Source organism: Crassostrea angulata, chromosome 9 (assembly GCF_025612915.1).
Source record: "Crassostrea angulata isolate pt1a10 chromosome 9, ASM2561291v2, whole genome shotgun sequence".
In the NCBI taxonomy this organism is placed as follows: domain Eukaryota; kingdom Metazoa; phylum Mollusca; class Bivalvia; order Ostreida; family Ostreidae; genus Magallana; species Magallana angulata.
The window spans coordinates 26,208,764-26,229,988 of NC_069119.1; the positions used below are offsets into that span (position 1 = coordinate 26,208,764).

General features: G+C 32.4%; 1 protein-coding gene across 2 annotated transcripts; it reads right to left on the reverse strand.

Annotated features, from left to right (window-relative positions):
* Positions 1-2,311: 2,311 nt before the first annotated feature.
* LOC128163474 (caspase-7-like) lies at positions 2,312-18,181 on the reverse strand. Of its 2 annotated transcripts, XM_052827088.1 has the most exons (5): positions 18,084-18,181; positions 16,292-16,532; positions 15,869-16,083; positions 3,726-3,999; positions 2,312-3,212 (listed from the first exon to the last, which is right to left on the reverse strand). In XM_052827088.1, exons 2-5 carry the CDS (start codon positions 16,500-16,502, stop codon positions 3,124-3,126), a joined length of 789 nt encoding a protein of 262 aa, XP_052683048.1. In that variant the 5' UTR covers positions 16,503-16,532; positions 18,084-18,181; the 3' UTR covers positions 2,312-3,123. The 2 variants fall into 2 exon arrangements, with proteins under 2 accessions (XP_052683048.1, XP_052683049.1); XM_052827089.1 differs by lacking the exon at positions 16,292-16,532 and having other exon boundaries at positions 18,084-18,154.
* Between the last annotated feature and the right edge of the window lie 3,044 nt (positions 18,182-21,225).

Here is a 21,225-nt window from a genome sequence, read left to right on the forward strand (position 1 = left end):
CCACCTTTTGTATTTCGATGTTTCTCTTCCTTACCTGAGTTTTTTCCAGCTTCCAACAATTTTTACGTTCAGTAAGGACAACACTCCATTTGTTCTCCCCCCCCCCCACCCCCACCCCCCGTTTTTAATGCCGATGGTCAAGTTTGCTGCGTTTCTATTCTAAAGAACTAATATATAAGTAATAAACTAGTCTTCATGAACAGCCTTAAGCGTTAACACATAAATTCTTAGTATAACTAAAGTTCCTGTTTTATCTTCGGTATTTAATTGGTTCTTATAATTTTGAGGTATTTAAATATTAACGAGAATATTTTCTGAAACTTTCATTTTCTTACAATTTTGTACCAGTATAATGCACTGCGTTCCCACTCACTCATTGATAGATAGCTATCTAAACATATTCAATATTAACATGAAGTAATGCATGACATCATGGGGCTATTATTTTAATTGTTACTTCAAAGATTGAGTATTATGTCGGTTTAGTCTAACATAATTGTTAAGTACATTATAAGGTTTCATAGGTCAGCAAATTAAAAATTATGTTTTTTATTCTCAAATGTTACTTCTAACTACATGTATATCAAATAAGTTGTCCTGTTTTGTTTTCGTACACATCCAACTGAACAAAATTTTAAACAAAACGCTTATTTTGGCGGGGTATTTGATTGATTCCAATCATTTTCCAGTTTAACTGGGGTTTTTTTTAAATCATTAACCCGATTGAAAAAATTGAACCTACGGGTTCAAAGATTAAAAAAATAAATAAAGAGAACTTCTTAAAGAATTCAGGGGCTATAGGTTTCGGGTCAACATTTTATGGAATTATTATAATATGGCCTAGAATAAAAGTGCGAGTTTTAAAGATTTATTTATATCTTTTGTAAAACTGAGGTAATAATAAGAGTGGGGGGCAATCTTAAGCACATTTCCTCTAGAAATTTTGGAACGTTAAGTTTGAAAAGTAAAGTAAAAACTAGGGAATTCAACGTATGCCAATAAACAACTAAGTCTTTTTCTTGAGAATAGCGTTTATTGCTCCTCTAGTGAGGGTAAAAACTGTGAAGTACAAATACAAGTTACAGAAAGTTTATCATGTCAAGTCCAATCCAAACTTTTTTTATATTATGCCAAACAATAAAAAAATTATCTTGATTTTAAGCTTGTACATAACTAAGATTGATAATAACAGTTTAAACTTGTCAGAATATAAAGATGATAAGAGTAACATTCTTCTAGCACTGGCGTCGGAAGCAAATTGAAAGTGGGGGGCTAGACTGTTCCTAAGAAATGGTGAGAGAAAACAACCTTATTCCAAAAATCATGAAAATCCTAATCCGGGGGGGGGGGGGGGGGGGGGGGGGGGGGGTATACCTTTAGTTCCAATAAACAAAAAAAAATTACCTACCAAATTTTCTTTTTTTTCATAAATAACGAAATTCCTAATCCGTGGAGGGGAGGGGGGGGGGGGGGGGGCTAGTATGCCTTTGACTCCAACTTCTCAATCTCTCAAACGTACATTACGGAAAAATCATGTTTCCTGCGAAAAAAAGGGGGGGGGGCTGAACCCTCTATTCTGGTATGTGCCTAATGGTTAGGTCTAAATTAGCAAAAAAAGTGCGGGGGGGCTAAGCCCCCCCCCCCCCTGGACCCCCCCCCCCCCCCGGTTCCGACGCCTATGGTTAGTATGAATAAATAACATGTAATTAACACCGTTTCTGAATTTCAATGTTTCACATTATGCTATCTGCCCGTTTTGACAAAACTAGTGGAAATGAACTGACATCTAAAGGTGTGACAATAAAATTACATAACCTGGGAATAGTTAGATGTATTATGCAATGTGCAAAGCTAAAAAATATATACTCCGTACTGCGTAAATGTACATCAAAAATGAGTAGGGCAAAATGCCTCGAGCACATGTAAACACTAATAAAAAAAACCAAATCAATCCGTATGCATAAGTTTCTGATTCACCACACAACGATTATTCGAGCACTCCACTACGCTGCTCGGTCACAACGATCATCGACTTAATGTTTTTAGTCAAGTATTTACTCGTTATAAAGTGATCACAATTCAAAAGACTTATTGTTTTTCTTAACGCAGCAGATTTTTTTTCGCTACAAATAAAAATAACAGCTTCCTTATTTAAACATATTTGGTTAGTAAGTTACAGTCTTTTCATCGGTGCCCTAGATGTATATTTTAAGCGGCTAACATATTGTCCGAAATATCTTTTGATTTTGTATATTATCGAATTAAAGTTTTGAATAAAAGTGCTTATGCATGCAATCAGGTGCTTGTGGAGTCCAATTTGATGTTTCTTTTAATGTTAAATATCAATTCAGTTCATATATATAGTGAAGTATAATTCTTTCATATACAAGTAAAATAAATACAACATGTTTTAGATGATTATGTTTCAGATTTAATCATTCCATACTCGCTTGGGTTCAGATAAGGACAACATCATAAAGGGTATGATTAGTTTACTTGAAATGAAAGCAAGCTAGCTTAGGAAAATTGATTAACAGAGATAATATGGGATGCTTGTGCAGGTATCTTATAGTAATGTTCAGAATTTTTTAGGTATATTAACGTGACACGGTTTTATTTCAATTTATATATACATGTAAGTGCGTAAGTGAAAAATCTTCAGCATCATGATGACTTTTTTATAGTCTAACGAAAAAGCTGCTATTAAATGTGAAAAAACTTCTCATGAATAATGGTTGTACATGTGTATGATTTTTATCCAACTTTACCCGTCCTTAGAATTTTGAGACGAAAAACCCACGACTCGGTTGATTATTTTTAAAAGCATATACCATTAATATAAATAAAAATCCTCTTATATAAGTAAAAGGTTAATACAATATTGATTTATAGATAGAAGACAATTTTGCTTTTGTGAAGTCAAAGTATTGCACATGCACAACAGCCGACGCACATTTCTACCATCATGTTTCATTCACGAGTAAAGATGACATCTTTTCTCAGTTTATGAACAATACATGGCACGGTTTTGTATTCGTTAGGATCTGAATCTAAATGATATGTCTTTTCAGTCATCTGGTAAGTTACATCTCTTAACATGTCCATGAGATTAGCAGAAGCCGGTCAAGATTTCGTATACCATGCACCCACAAGTTCGGAAAACAGCCTAAACATGTCACATCCATCTTCACTGTTTCCAAACGCATAATGACCTACAAGAAATAAATCTGTTTAAATCATTTTCATGCTTCGATAAAATCTGATTATTAAAGAAAATGTGTTTGTCCACGTCTTTTAGATTGCAAAATTAGAATACATCTATCTATATTTTCAAATACGTTTCTTTCGGGTATTACATAATTAAATACAAGACTAACAAAATTCATATTCTAGTGAACTTTTACTCTAGCTATAAACGTATACACACAAAGGAAATTTAAATGTATCGTTGAATTTAATTTGTTTTTGCTTAAATGCTTCGTATATCGTAAGTTCAAAAACAACACAAATGAATTGTCAAGGTCAGTTGCAACAAGATTAAAAAAAAGATTGATAAATATTTGCAGTTAGTTGTCTATTTCAAATTGTAAACATTTAAAAGCATAATTATGTATAAAAATACACCAGTTCAAACTTTAGAAAACTCTTTTCCAAAGGTCTGGGTGGCCTTAAAAGTTAAAAAAAACTATTTAAACCAAGCAAAAAGAAATACAAGTAAAACTGACCTTCAGGACAGCCAAACATGATGAGCATATCATTGTGACAGGGTACCAATGTTATCTCCACGGGAGCCGGGGGGTAGTATATTTGACTTTTAGTACCTTGAGGGTTAACTACGGGATTGGTTTTTACAGGATTGGGTTGTGCAGAATTGGGTTGTACAAGAGAAGGTTGTGCAGGACTAGGCAGTGCAAGATTAGGTGGATCAGAGCCTTGGTCAAAACCGATTCCAACTCTTTTATGAGCATCTGTACTTTTACTGATAGGAATTCTACAGGCCTAAAATAACAAAAGAAATACACAAAGAATTCACAAACAAATACATATAATTAGTAAAGGACAATGCAAAACGCGATAGAGAAGCATGCACATTTTGTTTTAACCTTGATTTATAATTATCACTCACTAATTTATTTCTTTCCGCAGTTATTGGACACTAATTTAACGGAAATTCTTAACTGAATGAAATATCAAATACTGTGCCGGATAAGTATGTCAGTGCCAAAGTGGCATAAGCTGCATGTATCGAAAAATTCAAATATGCCATACGATAGACCATTGCTTAAAGAGTTAACAACCACCTTTGTTATTAATGTATCTCACCTGTCAGGTGGGATAATTACATTAAAAAAAATAATTCCTAAAAAAAATAGTTTTCCCCTTAGGAAATAACTATTTTCATATAGTAATTTGAAATTTCCCACCGGAATAAAAGAACTTTCTATAGGAATCTTAATTCAGATAGGATTTAAACAAAACTCCCATAGGATTTTAAAATCCGATAGGAAATCTTAGTTACCTTTTGGAAAACTATACCCGTCTAAATCTAATTTCTACAGGAAATACTTTTCTCTTATAGGAAATAAAACTCCAATAGATTTTTTTTTTAAAATAGGGTTTTCAACATTTCCTGTAGAAGAATTTTTTTCCTATGGGAATTAGAATTTTCCTGTGGGTTATTATTTTTAAAGGGAAATATCTCACCTTTCAGGTGAGACACACTAAAAAAAGAAGTGGTTATATACTTTCTAGACAATGGTCTATCATTTGGTTAATATCGATTTTTCCGAAACTGCATCTTAATAGGGTGCAAAAATGCCACCTTGGCACTGGCATAATTATCCGGTATAGTGTTTTCAGTATTTGGGGGATTTACGTGATATTTTTTAACCTTTTAAAATCTTTGATCAAATATCATATCTGAAAAAGGAGAGATATTTAGAAAAGCAATGTAGAAGAAAAGCTTCTCAGAATAATGTTCTAAACAATATGCTATCTTAAAATTTTTGGTTTATGGTCCCGGTAAGGAGTTAAAAGAACGGCCCTTATACACTTTTGTTCAGATATCTCTACGACGGTTTGAAATTTCTTACCAGTTGTAAAACAAAAATTTGTTTATATGTACGGGACCTTTCATAAAACATAAAAAAAGGGGCTGACCCTTCAATTAGGGAATTATTTTTCAAAGTGCTATAATATCGGTGATATCAACGCACTTTGAAAAAAAAATATTTTTTTTTCAAAGTGCGTTGACTTGGTCCGAAAATTAACGCACATTTTTTTAAAGTGCGTAATTTATCAAAGTGCGTTGTAACATACATACGATGAGACATCCATCAACTATCTCTGAAAGTTTCACGGGTTTTTTTCATCATTAATTTCAGAGGAAATACTAAGACAAAATTGACCTTAAAATTTGACCAAATCTTGAAAATCTCGAATCGGAAGTGACGTCATCAAGTTACATTTTAAAATTCCACGTGCATGTGATGTTCTATCAGTCCTGAAAATTTTGTTAAAATAGACCGAATAGTTTCTGAGTTTTGCGCTCGTAAAAATGTTAAAGGAAAAATAACAATATAAAACCTGAGCAAAGCTCGTTGCAAACCGCAAAAAGGATGACGTTTACTCAGAATGAAAAAAAATCCACTGATGGTAATGAAAAACCATCTATTGTATGTTAGAGACCTTTGATTGTAGTGTTATTTTTCACTTTCAAAAAAAGTAGGTCAATGCCTACCTTTTGAGTTAATGGCCATTGAATATTTTTTGAAAAATCAAGAAAAATCCCATAAGATTTTACACTACAATTGAAATTTTCTTCATTGTAATAATATTACAAATAATAAAACACTTTTAAAAATTAAATACAGTTTATCAATGGTAGTGGCACTAAAAAGTTACAAAGCATTAAGATTTAAGCAACAATTTTTAAAAATATTCCAGTCCGAATTTCCTTTATCAGTTTTCAAATCCCTACCCATTTTTGATCCAATTTTACAAAAAATTGAATGATTAAAATAATACAAAAACATTTAAAGTATTGAACTAAGGCCATTGCAAGTTTTTCTTTGTTTAGCGTCCACCCAAAACTCAAAAACCTGTCTTTCTATCAGGAATAAAACAAAAACTTAAGAAAAAACAAGAGGCCCAGGGGCCACATCGCTCACCTGAGCAACAATTGCCTTAATTCTGATCAAATTAGCATTACAGTATCAAAATATATTGACAACTGAGTACAGTAGATCTTGCTAAAAAAATTTGAAAATCTGCCAATTTTTATCAACCTCTTATTTTTTGGTAAATACCAAGCCCCTTTTGTTGTTGTACCTGTAAGAAGATTTTTCTCTATTCCTATATACCCCCCCCCCCCCATTTCATGGCCCCATTTTTCTCTAGGTAATCATGGTTTCATCAGACTTAAATCTGCATAACCTTTGCTTTCACACTAAGTACTGAGTTTTGAACTGAACACTTTCCCAGAATAGTTTTAAAGATTTTCTCTTTATATTCCTATGTAAAAATTCAAACCGCCATCACGGTCCCGCCCTACCACTAATGACTGTGATTTTGCAAACTTGAATTTACACTACCCAAGGATGCCTCTACACATGTTTAAACCCTTTCTGGCCAAAAATTCTTTAAAAAGAAGATTTTTAAAGATTTTCTCTATATATTCCTAAGTAAAAAATTCATCCCCCATTGTGGCCTCACCCTACCCCTGGACTATTATTTAAACAAACTTGAATCTATATGATCTGGGGATGCTTCCACTCAAATATGGCCTTTCCAGGCCTAATAGTTTTGAGGAGAAGACTTTTAAAGATTTTCTCTATCTATAAAAATTCATCCCCCATTGTGACCCGCCCTACCCCCAGGGACCATGATTTGAACAAACTTGAATCTACACTTCCTAAGGATGGTTACATGCCAATTTGAGATTTCTTGGCCAAATATTTTTGAGAAGAAGATTTTTAAAAGATTTCCTCTGTATATTCCTATATAAAACTTGATCCCCCAATTGTGGCCCCACCCTACCCCCGGGGACCATGATTTGAACAACCTTGAATCTATACTATCTGAGGATGCTTCCACTCAAATTTAAGCTTTTCTGGCCTAATAGTTTTTGAGAAGAAGATTTTTAAAGATTTTCTCAATATATTCCTATGTAAAACTTGATCCCCCAATTGTGGCCCCACCCTACCCATGGGAACTATGATTTGACAAACTTGAATCTACACTACCTGAGGATGCTTCCATTTTAATTTGAGCTTTCCTGGCCTAATAGTTTTTGAGAAGAAGATTTTTAAAGATTTTCTCTATATATTCCTATGTAGAACTTGATCTCCTAATTGTGGCCCCACCCTACCCCCGGGGATCATGATTTGAACAAACTTGAATCTACACTCCCTGAGGATGCTTCCATTTCAATTTGAGCTTTTCTGGCCTAATAGTTTTTGAGAAGATTTTTAAAGATTTTCTCTATATATATTCTTATGTAAAACATGATCCCCCTTTTGTGGCCCCACCCTACCCCCGGTGACCATGATTTGAACAAACTTGAATCTACACTTTTTGAGGATGCTTCCACTCAAATTTGAGCTTTCCTGGCCTAATAGTTTTTGAGAAGAAGACTGGCTCAGGTGAGCTAAAAAAAGTAAAGTTTACAATACAATAAGTTTCTGGAAGAAGAGACTTTGAAAATTTTCTTAATAAATATTGACAATTTTTATACTTTTTTAATCTTTAGTTTTTAAGATCTGTGTACAAACATAGAATTGTGAGCAAATCTCTGTATCTTGCTTATAATTCGAAGCTTAACACTCAAATATGGTTAGTAAATAGAAATTGTACACAATTAAAACACAAGAAACATGCACTATAACAAATAAAGAACACAATTTATTTTTTCGAAATGAATCATATATATACATGTACATGTATATACCTACATATTTCCGTCAGCGGTATCAAACTCTATTTAAACTGAATAAACTCGAGAAAATGCCGAGCATCTCAACAAAACCTATTGCATTAATCTACCATTACGCAAAATATAATGCCGAATTACCGATAGAATGAATTGTATTTCAGTACTTTTTTGATACATCAGATTTTGCTTAATTTGCGCAGGTAAACAGTTAACTGTTTGATTTACCGAAGTCTCTGTTTGATTTGATACGTAAAAATCACGAAATACAGACGATAGTTCCCAGGTTACAAAGCATAAATAATGAAAACGAAACGAAAATCAGAACAAGCTAACACCAACGTCATGTGTGAAAACTTTCAACGCGTTGAAATATTTAGCCTCAATTTACTACACAAAATCGGCACCAATATATTTTGCATGTTTCAAAAATTTCCCATCATTCGCGAACTGTTGCACAACAAGCAAATTCATCATAGTCAGATCGACCCTTTTTCGTATAATGTCATGGCTGCTTTAAACAAAGAACCTCGTTTTAGATGTATGGAATACGAGACTTGGTAAAATGGGTACGCAAACCCGGGCCGTGGCAAAATAAAAGCCGGGGCAGATCGGCAATCGTCAATTCCAAATACGCATTATTTTGCAGCAATATTTACAGCAAATACAAATATACTGGTCCATCATATATCCTGAAATTTTAATGAGATTGGCAGATTAATAACTGCCAATCTTTTGTTTTGCCCAGGCCAAGTCTTGTCTACCCATTTTACCGGATGCCGAATCCGAAGCTATTAAACTGATTGAAACACGCCTTTCCTTTATTATTATTTTCGTAATAACTCAGATTTGAAGCAGAATAAGACCTTAATTTTTGCAATTTATATTTTCCTTCCCATAAGGATAATTTATGCTAAACTACGTTGAATTGGAATCAGTAGTTCTTGAGAAGAAGATTTTTTAAAATGCACCCCCCCTTTTTCTACAGTTTCAAGGTTTTCTCAGCTTTGAATACAGATCGGACTTTTATTTCTGCAATTTATATTTGCCCTCCCATAAGGATGCTTTGTGCCAAATCTGGTTGAAATTGGATAAGCGGTTTTAGAGAAGAAGTTCAAAATGTAAAAAGTTTACAGACGGACAGACAGACGGACAGACGGACGGACGGACGGACGACGGACAAAAAGTGATCAGAATAGCTCACTTGAGCTTTCAGCTCAGGTGAGCTAAAAACACCTTTAAAGGTTCAACAAAATGAAATTTGTTATACATTTTGAAGTATTTTCTTCATTTTGTAACAAAAATACAAAAATAACAAATACCTACTATATGATTTCCAGTTTGAATGTTGTTCTATTTGATTTCTGATTCGGATTTAAAAATGCGATCCTGAGCCCGACATATGAAAAAGCGATCTAATTTTATGAACAACAATTGTGTTTTTTTGTTTTTATTTTTACAACTCAAAACCAATCCGTCCGCGCACGCTTAACATAGAAAAAACTTGGAATGGCCAAATTATATTGACATTATTCTGTTGGCATAAAATTTATATGAGGTCAATGATCAAAATTTTGAGATATGGCGTCTTTTATCATTTTTAAGCATTTTTCAATATTTTTGCATTTCGTGCCATACGATTATTTTAATGAATAAGTGAAGTAAAACCAACAGAAAATATGCAAAATTATATATACTAAAATATGAAATCTTAACTGTTGATATAAGAGTACTGAAAAAACGGTTTTAGCGGAAAACAAAATCTGCAACATTTAGTCCGAATTTCCTCTGTTTAACTAAACGTCTATTTTTGATTGAGCCTAATTCCATAATAAAGTAAAAATATCGATTTTTTTGTCAATAATTATTCATTTCATAAATACTTTTTTCGTTTAGAACGAATTTTACTCATTACATTGAACATTATAACAATCCGAATTTTGAGAACTCAAACCCTGAGTAAACAACACCCTTAATTCGCTTTATTTTTTATGTTTAAACAAATTCAATGATTTTCTCTCAATGATTAAGCAAGAGGAAAACAGATTTAAAAAAAAATATTTATACTCGGTCTATAATAAATGCATGATCAATACGAAACTTCCAGGGTGCCCAATACATGATTAAATAACCCTAGATATTAAACAAAAATAATCTGTTAAATTCATAATTTTAAATATATCCTATTGGCTCGAAGAAATATATCCTCAAATAAAACATTTCAGCAAGCTTTGTTGTGTGATTTTACACTAAACAGGATTAATCTTAAACAACATTGTACTGAACATAATGGTAATGTGCCTAAATAATATCTCTCTCTCTCTTTCTCTCTCTCTCTCACTTACGCAAGGTATGCAATCACAACGATCACAAAAATATAAATGACATCTATCTATCTATCTATCTATCTATCTATCTATCTATCTATCTATCTATCTATCTATCTATCTATCTATCTATCATTTTATCAATCTATCTATCTATCTGTCATCTGCGCATGTGCATAAACTTGTAGTCCAGCACGTAAGTCTGGTCTTAACTTAGTCCGATATTAGTATATACGGCCACGCGTACGGCTCTTAGTGAAATGCAATTTACGCCGGACTAAATTTTGGCGTACGCCTCCAAAGTCTAACTTAAGTTTCGTCGTATCTTATGCTTTTTAGTAATACGGGCCACAGGTATTGGTACTCGTTCTGGAGATATCTGAACAACAGTGTTTTAGGGGCCGACCTTTAACTCCTTACTGGGGTCATAATCCAAAATTGTTATTAATGTAGAATATTGTACTTGTAGAACATCAGTGCGAGAAAAAATCCCACACATTATGCTTATTTTTAAGTTTGTAATAATTCAATGTTTGGCAATGTAACTTTTTTTTTTATAATGAAGTGTTTTATTTGAATAGAATATTTTAAAAGAGGGTAATGTTGAAACACTTACAGATTCTTTAACATATCATGCGAGAAATAATTGTTTGGCAAGCTTGCTTTTTTAACAATATCACTGTACTAAATTTACAAAAACTTTTCTTTTTCTGTTCTTATACGTTTACTCCAAGATGCTGAATATCATATGTTTTGGAAGAAAATATGAGGGTAGAGGACTTTCCTGTAATCATTTAAATGATTTACTGGTAAAAGACTTATACGAGGGTTGTTAGAAAAGTTCGCGGACAAAGTAATTTACGACAAAACTACTGTGAACTTTGTAGGATGACGTATGTTTAATTAAATTGAATAATTGAAAATAAGTATGCAAAAATCAAAAGATACAGCGATTTTTATTTTGCATGAATTGGATTTACGGAGCACCATTTCATGTTTCCGCGACGTCAGGCGACATTAAACTACTGAAAGGCAATTAAACCTGTCACTCTTTTTCAAAGTAAACACCTTTTAGTTCACACACTTTTCATGCCATTAACCCATTTATAAAACGCATGTTCACACAATTATTTGTCAAATTTTTGTATAATATCTTTTGTGTCATTGCGTAGATCATTTAGGTCCGAAAGTCTCTGTCCACGCAGTTTCGACTTCAGATAGGGAAATAAACCGAAATCCATAGGTGCAAGATCCGGGCTGTATGGGGCTCGGGATCCTGCAAGAGCTCAATATATCAGTATTTTCATTTTCAAATCTTCAATTCCAATTGTGGTTCCAATTGTTAACCCTTTTCCTATAAAAATAATTTGCAATGTATTTTGCGTTTAAACGCAAAAGATTGCGATAAAACGCAAAAAGTTATGCGATTAAACGCAAAGTGGATTGCGTTTAAACGCAAAGTGGATTGCGTTTAAACGCAAAGTATTGCGTTTAAACCCCCCCCCCAAAAAAAAATATTGCGTTTAAACGCAAAGCTATTATTGCGTTTAAACGCAATATATTTTGCGAATAAACACAAAATATTTCGCGATTAAACGCAATAATCTTTGCGATTAAATGCAATGATTTTGCGATTAAATACAACGATTTTTGCGTTAAATCGCAATTAATGAATTTGCTTATATATACACTTAGTACATGTACATGTACCACGTCCTTGATTTGGTGACAACACTTGACACATTACAAAGACTCAATTTCTGGTTTTTATTTAGATTAACTATATTATAGAAATAGTGCCTGTTTGGGAGGGTAACAGTTGAAATTAAACCATTGTCAACCGACGCGAAGCGGAGGTTGACAATGGTTTTCGAGGGGTGTCAATTTCAACTGTTATCCTCCCAAACAGGCACTATTTATTTTGTTATACTGAATGTCTTTTTTAAAAAATTTAAGAAAATTTTACTGCTTTTATATAGGAATAACGTGAATTCTACAGCGAACCGTACGCGCATAATTTTCGCGCATGTAACATTTTTTAATGTTACCCGTTGCCAAGTGCGTTGCTAACGCTGAGGGTAATAGTAAATATTATTAACTGCGTCTTAACCAATCAGATTTCAGTATTTAACATGAAAGTATAACAAAATGAAATAGTAAGCTGTCATAACTTGAAAGCATCATGCACTTCTAAGCAAACGTATCCCGAAAAGAAGGATCGCGCTTTAAAAGAGAAAAATAAGTCTTTGTTTATATTTGTTTCCAATTTTTCCTTGAAATAGTTATTGATGGAAGCACCAGTGATGTTTGCATGCCGGATACTTGGTATCTAGACTGTGAGAAAAAGTTGAATTGAAAAAACGGAAAGGACTCCTTCGCAAAGAGCATTATGCTAAGGGGCCTTTTTAATGGAGGCATGTCGATTCGTGTGACAAATTAAAACAAATGGAACTTGCACAAACAGCTGCATTGATGGCTATACTATGAAAATTTATTGTCTCAAAGATATTACCAAATTGAATAGGTGATATCACCTTTTCAAAAAGTAAAATCATCTATTTGAATAGGTGATTTTAAACTCCAAGAGTGATACATGTATCGATTTTTAAAAAATATGTTATATCCCTTGTTCAAATCACAAGATAAATAAGTGATTGATAGGTGATAATACCTATTCTGATAAATCCGCTATCACTTTTCAAGTAGGTGATATCACTAATTCAAATCAGCGATATAGCAATTACAATAAATGCGAAATAAGTCCGTCATATTGAATAAACATTTTCACTTTCATTTGACAATGATGTAATAAAGCATTATGGATGGCAGTTATACAGAGTATGTGCGGACTATTTGATTTTATTGAATAATTAAGATTCGATTTATGAAAACAATATGAAAAACCATTCGAAATAGAGGAGGGAACACGACGACAAAAGCGAGAAATGTATAACATTACGTTTGATGGACAGATTGACGGATGATTGTGGCATAACATTCGTATGTCCTAACAACATAAACCTCTTCTTTTAGTCTGAATAAAAAAGTCATTTTCAAATTAAAAGACAGTTTTGCAATAAAACGAAATAACTATTGCGTTTAAACCCAATACCTTTTGCGATGAAAGGCAATGATTAATGCGTTTAATCGCAAAATTATTGCGTTTAATTGCAAAGATGCTTGCGTTTATTCGCAAAAATTATTGCGTTTAAACGCAATATTAGCTTTGCATTTAAACGCAATAATTTTTTGCGTTTAAACGCAATATTTTTGTGTTTAAACGCAGAACTTTGCGTTTCAATGCAAACCTTTGCGTTAAAACGCAATGTTATTTGCGTTTAAACGCAAAATCTATTGCGTTTAATCGCAATCTTTTGCGTTTAAACGCAAAACCTATTGCGATTTAACGCAAAAGATTGCGATTAAACGCAATAGATATTGCGTTTAAACGCAAAAGAATTTATTGTTTCTGCTAAGCTGGCCTCAATGAGCTTCCGTATTTTGTCACAGTTGAAGACACAATTTTTACAACTAAAATGTGATCCAAACTCTTAAATTCATTGGTTTGACAACGCTTCAGAGCCACTTCAAATAGTACTTTTAAAAAATAATAAGATATGCAGAAATCGATTGATTTCATTTTCTGAATTCTTGAATGTATAATGCACTATTTGTTTTAAATGAAAAAAAATCGTTTCATGTTATGCACAGCTCTGCCTTACAACAACCACGTGGATCTAAAGCTTATGAGTGCATTTGTAAAGAAACCTAAAGAAATATTCCTATTATGTACTCTACTAAAATTTCATAATCTTAATTTACTTTGACGGACAACAAGATCCTTTGTAAAAAATTGTTTACTTTAAAAACCATTTAAATTTGGATCCGCTCCATTTACTAAAATGTATGTGACCTTGAAGCTCAGGTCAAAATATTAGTCATGCAGAGACCGAGTACGGGATGATACCTGGTTATTAAATTTCATACCTGGCAAGGCGAAGCCGAGCCGGATATGACATTTACTAACCAGGTATTATCCCGTACCCGGTCACTACATGACTTTAATTGTAACGATTATATCTTAATTACTACTTTTGTTTAAATGGCATAAAGATAATTAAACAATGAAAATGAAGCGTTTTATAACAAAGTTACAAGTTTCAATTTGGGTATAAAACATGACGTCACAATGCCCTAAGAATGACGTTATAATGCTTTACGGGGATAATATTTCGTACTGACTGTATATTCCTATACTCTGTCCCAAGATATTTTGGATTCACGTTTGGCTTAATTGTTTGATATTTATAAATACCTCAGGATTCAAACGATGTTCATTCAAAAGTATGAAAAATTTCCAAGATTTCTCGGTCAAAACGCCCCTGTAAGCTTATCAGGTTTCAATACAATGTAAAAAATGTGATGTCTACGGAGATTTTGTATTGCAGCAAGCCCGGATGATAACGTTGAAATATTGCGCGATGTATTCCAAGGGTATTCCGAATGGAGAAAAGATGTAAACATTCCCCATTATAAATCTCCGTAAGGAATCTGTTTTCGTTCCTGTGAATTTTTCCGAGTGAAAGATGATAATGTGTCAATGAAATTATCTTGGAAAATATCCCTTTCAACTATTTCAATTGCACTTCTTTCACAGGTAAGTGTATTTTTATTAAAAATCGTCCAAATGTGCAGCATAAATATCTTGGGACAGACTATACACGGTCTCCGCGTGACACACCCCTGCGAATGTTATTGTCATTTAAATTTTAGACCACGTGATTTTATTTGACCCTTTCAGTTTCGCAGTAAAAATCATGCCTCGTGTTTATAGTCTATTTCATAGAATCTAGGTATTTGTAGTCAAATATAAATCTAGAGGTTTATTGATTCTAAACTTTATCTTCATTAATAATTGGTGGATAAAATGTGTTCTAGAAATAAATGCGACAATACAAAAAATAGTTCTGTCTGCTTTTGCAACAATTAACATGCTTGTAGAGATCCCCCTGATGATTAATTTTCGATCCGCGCCTGACCTAGTAATAGCATTAATAGTGCAACAGACTATACTATTTTATGCAGAATGTTCCTTGAAAATGGCTCGATATACTAAGTTTTTATACAGAACAGACACCCATTATTTCTCTAAAAACATGGTATTGCACACCACAAGCATCAAACATGGCTATGATTTTATTAAGCAACCTAATGTTTATACTTTCAACCACTTTACACGTGGTTGAACACGAACGATAACTCTGTTCTGAATATTAGCGTTTAATATAAATAACCGCTAGATGGTGAAATAAGGCATACATCTTGAAAGGTTTTCATGTTTTAACATAAATCCAAGTAGGATATGATATAAAAACGACCAGTACTTACGTATTTTGAGAATATTATCCGAGCACTCATACTTCCGCTCGAAATTTCACAGGAACTGAGCTTATCTCGGTGAAGTCTCGTGAACTTTCATTCGGGCACCTTTGGATTTATTACATACTTAGCACCGATAAAGAAAACATTCCGAACACATTCGCAGGGGTGTGACAGCTGTTAGCCAATGATTTCCTTATAAATTAGCAGGAGGTAAGATATTTGTTCATACCTGAATTAAAAAAATCTTGGGTTTATCTTCTAGAGCACTGCATGTCTCGTTCTTAAAGTAGGCCAAGATATCCTCTGTATAAAAACGAGAGCCATCAACCATTTTTAATGCATGACGTTTAACAATATTCCCATTTTTGATCTCCTCCACTTCATGTCCATGGGAACTAATTGCAAACGCAAAGCAGTTGGACATATTCAAATCTGTCTTTGAGTCTAAAATCAAAATATCAACTTTTAAAAAACACTTATAAAGACATTCAATATGTTTTTAGTGATTACCTTTCATTTTCCAAAGCATGAAATATTTGTAACAGTCTGGTGTATATGCATTTAAATTGACTGCGTTTTCTATTTTACTGATTTTAAAAAATAACTGTCTTTCGTCTGACTTTTTGAAATTCATACAAACACGTGTACTTGCATTGCTCCAATAACTTTTTTAGATCTGATTTTGTCACATCCTTATGACAATCTACTTGAAATCCAAGTCGTTTAAATGCTTTCGTCATATTTCTGTGGTCACGCTCAGCCCCACCTTTCCATTTTGGGTCTGTTGTAAAGTTGGTTATTACTAAGGCATGACCCTGCAGTTTTTGTGGATTAAAATGATACGTGTCGTCTCGTGAGTCCATTTTTTTTTTATTCTAACTCTAGGTTTTATCCTGCAAAACATCTTTACACTATAGATTTGCATGAGGACGCATTTGTGCAATTGTATGTAATAACTTATATTGAGGACAGCTAAGTCACCGGATAGAACTGAATGTATGGATGTTTTGAAATCGGTGCGACGTGAATCGATGCATGGTCAATATCATTGACAGTTCAAATGCTTGTATCAAATTGGGTGTTACATGTAATTTAGTAAGTACACATGTACCTATTTTACACGAGTGGACTTTTTCCAAGAATCACTTACTTTAAATTTACAACCAACGGCTTGACTTGGCTTTTGTACGGAGCCTTTGTCATGATAATAAACATACGGTACATTCTAGTTGCATTTGTCTTTAAAGCAGAAATTTTTTTAAAGATCATTAAAATTTGATTACAAAGTTAACTTTACATTTAAAAAAACCAAACAAACATGCAACTGTTTGACATAAGTATTAATCTTACAGTTTTTTATTACTATAAAACTTGTTTTATCTAAATACTTTTAGCATAACGAGAGCGTTTGTACATGTAAACCGGCAAATGTCAGTGATTCTCAAAAGAAACCAATATAAACTGTGTTGGGGCAGTTCACGCTTTATCATAAATTCCATAACTTTTGATTTCACCCTTATAATTCAATTTGTTATCAATGAGTACATTAATTTGATTGGAATTGCGCTCTTATATACCAAAAGATTCGGAGAAAACTTACATAGCGTAATGCAGAAATTTCATTTAACTGTAGAGATGTGCATGTAGTTATTTGTGTCAACGAATACTGTTTATATTTTCAGATTCATCTTAGAGTTATCCTATATAATAAACAGATAAGTTAGTATGTTTATGAACTTATTTGCAATAGGCTATTGTAGTATTTAGTTTCATTAAAAAAAAGAAGAAGACACAATTGATGTCAATTTCCAAAATAATTTCTAAAAACCAAAAATTGCTTTACTGCAATAAATTGTATTATGGGGCAATGTCCAAAATAAATCGGACACAAATTAAACGTTGACAATTTATAAATATGATTATCGCATTTTGTATACCGCTTAAATGTTGACAAAACGGACACTAAAACTCCTGTATATAAACTTTTACAAAGCAACACACCTGGACCATCTATAGTTTTAAAAATCCTATCTAAAATTATAAGGAGGATGTCATTTTAAAAAAATAATTTCTATCCAATGCATGCCATACCAAACTGCAAAAATCTGTAGCATGCAGCAATATCACACACACACACACACACACACACACATATATATATATATATATATATATATATATATATATATATATATATATATATATATATATATATATATATATATATATATATATATATATATATATATATATATATATATACATATATACATATATACATATATAACTTTTACAAAGCAACACATCTGGACCATCTATAGTTTTAAAATCATATCTAAAATTATAAGGAGGATGTTGTTGCTAGATGGTTGACTTATATCGATTTATAATTTGTAAATTATATTATCAAGTTAAGTAAGCTGTCAAAATGTGAAACTACAAACCTTTATAAAAATGGTGAGTCCAAAAATCGGCGGATAATTTCTCCTAGTCTTGCAACGTTTGTGAGATCAACGACCTGATGAAATAAAATCCTTCCTATTAAGAAATCCACTATGTATATATATATATATATATATATATATATATATATATATATATATATATATATATATATATATATATATATATATATATATATATATATATATATATATATATATATATATATATATATTTATATATATATATATATATTGAACCCGCCTTAAAATGGTCACATGATTTTATGTGTAGACTATGATCAACAACAATTGTAGCATAAGAATGAGATTTTCCGGACGGTACTTGTAAATTATATGATACACTCTCGTAATTTCAAGTGTCGCGTGATTCATATAAAAATCTATATTTAAAAATTAAATCTGCCTTTGTATGGGAAAAGGGTAATTAGTATAAAATGGCGAGGGTTCCCTGGCATACTAATATAAACCATCCCTTTAGTTAATAATAATTTTCACTTTTAACCCAAATCTCTCCAATTAAACACGACGTCTTTTTATCATGAAAATAAATTCAGTAGTTTCAGAATTTTTATGATTATAAACTTGGTCCGACAGTGTACAAACTGCGAGGCGGTTTATAAAAGAGCGTAATCTGTTCCAACCCAGTTTATATGAGTATGGATTCTCTAGCTATTGAATTAATTCCATCATTCAATTTTCTACCATCAAGAACAGAAATTTAGACTTCATGAATATAATTTCAGGACGTATATACTAGTATATATCTATATACTAACATATATGTCCCGAATAATTTGTACAGAATATTGACGTAACGTCATGCGGATTGGTACGTCATCAAAACGTTTATACAAGTTTAAACTTTTTGATCAAACCGAGGACATAGCGCATTACATGTACAAACAGATACTGAATGATTGATTAAAGATTGTGTTCATGTGCTATGAATTTTTCTTCATATCCTTCTTTATCCGTTTATTGTTATTCCCCCGTCTATACTCTGAGGGATTCTCTACATAGACAGCTTTAATATGTTTTACGGTGCTACCGTTCTGGCGAGCGCAGCAAGAATTACAAATACCTTGCATCATTGTCAACCTAGTGGTATTTAGGTATCAACGAAGGTTAAAGAATTTTTGAGAGATTATTGCTCTACAATAAGTATGCTTAAGGTATTAATTTTAATGGTTATGATACATACAGCGCAACCCCCTATCCAGAGAGAGAGAGAGAGAGAGAGAGAGAGAGAGAGAGAGAGAGAGAGAGAGAGAGAGAGAGAGAGAGAGAGAGAGAGAGAGAGAGAGAGAGCCTGGTCCCTGTTTGTAGGTGTGTAATTTCCCACTTTTAAATTTAATGGCCTGGCTATATGCAATATCTACATACATTTTTTTAACTGTTTATTTTTTCTTATTTTATTCCTTTTTATTTAGTTCTAAATGTCATATTGTTTATTTCCTCCCTACTTATATACTTGTACCTGCCTACTGTACATGCATGTACAATTAGCTTAAAAATGGATCGATATGACAGTAAAGTATGGCTCTTGCTAGTATATATTTATATAATCTCTGTATTAAATTTTTTTTTACAAAAATCATATGTCAATGAGGCAGGTATCGCAGTCTTTACTGAAATAGCTAGTTCACTCATTACAGATGTTTGATCCACCTGTAAATTTATCGCTGGAAATATAGTGCGAGTGCACTGTGACGTCATCCATGACTTTGTTCGTCTTTGTTTACGTTTCTCGACTCAATACGAAGGTATGGAAGCATGTAACAAATCTTTTGAGTCTTGCAAAAGCATATGCGGCACTCAAAACGTGTCTTCAAACTTTAAGTCACCGTAAATTACGAGTTAAAAGTCGGCCATTTTTGGCATAGCACCACGGTTGAAAACATTAGAGAGCATTATGGGACGTAGACAAAAACATTTGTTTGATGAACTGTAGGTTTAGCTCGTTCTTTTTCCCGCGCACACTGGTTCTTAGAGCTCGCTTCGCTCGCTATTATTTTTAACAAAAATGCTCTTAGATGAAAATGACAATAATTGGTTTACCAGTAACGCACTTCAAACCATGCAATTTGTATATATTTTATTTTTTTCTGTTTTTCTTCGAAGCACGCAAGGATAAAAACTAAATAAAAATGTTTATTTACTTTACAAATTTGTTATGTAATATGATATTTTTCCTTCCTAGATATAATTATTTGTTTTGCATGCAGAGAGGAAACTACTACTTGTAGGCACAAGTACGTGAAGAATGGAAACGTGATATTTCTCAGATATTATAAGTTAGAATTTGAACTAAGCACTTAATAATCAGTCAAGAACATGAACAAACTTCTCATTTGATATATTTATTCGCTAATTGTATAATATCATAAATCAATATTATTCAATAAACATTTGTATCATTTTTGCTATTGTATTGTTTACAAAATCACGTACATTAATTAATTAGACAATAATTGTGTTTACACACGAACAAGCGTTACAAAAGAACAACAGAGCTTTAAAGTATTGTTATGTAAGTAAACTCAAAGCATGATTTTGTTTACAAATACTGTAATGAAATTACTACGTCTCAAAGAAAACTACTTGTAACAAACATGGTAAATTTATTCATTTTGTTCATGATAATCATTATACACGAAATAAAAAGAAGATTTAAATGATTTGTTTACCAACTTAACAACTATATAAGCAAATACAAGACTCGAGCTTTGCTTACAAAACAAAGAATTCTAATTGTTGTGTCTTGCTTGTATCTTATTCTAGATATAAAAAACATACATTTTAAAATGTTTGAGCGCAAAGAGTGTCCGAGTCCCTTTAAATATTAAACCAATACATAGATAAGAATTACCTTACATGAACTGTACAAGACATTAATACTGCTAAACTTTATATAATTATCACCGGGAAAAATATGGCATTTCTATATATCCGGCGACAATAAGACTAAAATGCTCTAGATGTTAAAAAGCACTTTATTTGAACTTTAGGTCGGTAGGGTGAATTCTGGAAATCCAAAAACTACACCCGAACAATCCGAAGCCTAATTCTTGACTCATGATAATAATGAACAAATGATATAAATAAGAATAGCAAACAATAG

What these genes read in the sequence shown, in the direction of transcription:
- LOC128163474 (XM_052827088.1), bottom strand. Translation starts at nt 16,502, where the DNA reads ATGGACTCACGAGACGACACGTATCATTTTAATCCACAAAAACTGCAG. An exon ending in AAAAAAGTTATTGGAGCAAT is followed by an intron (nt 16,084 to 16,291) that starts GCAAGTACACGT and finishes TTTTGATTTTAG; the next exon opens with ACTCAAAGACAGATTTGAAT. An exon ending in CCAAGATTTTTTTAATTCAG is followed by an intron (nt 4,000 to 15,868) that starts GTATGAACAAAT and finishes TTGTTATTTTAG; the next exon opens with GCCTGTAGAATTCCTATCAG.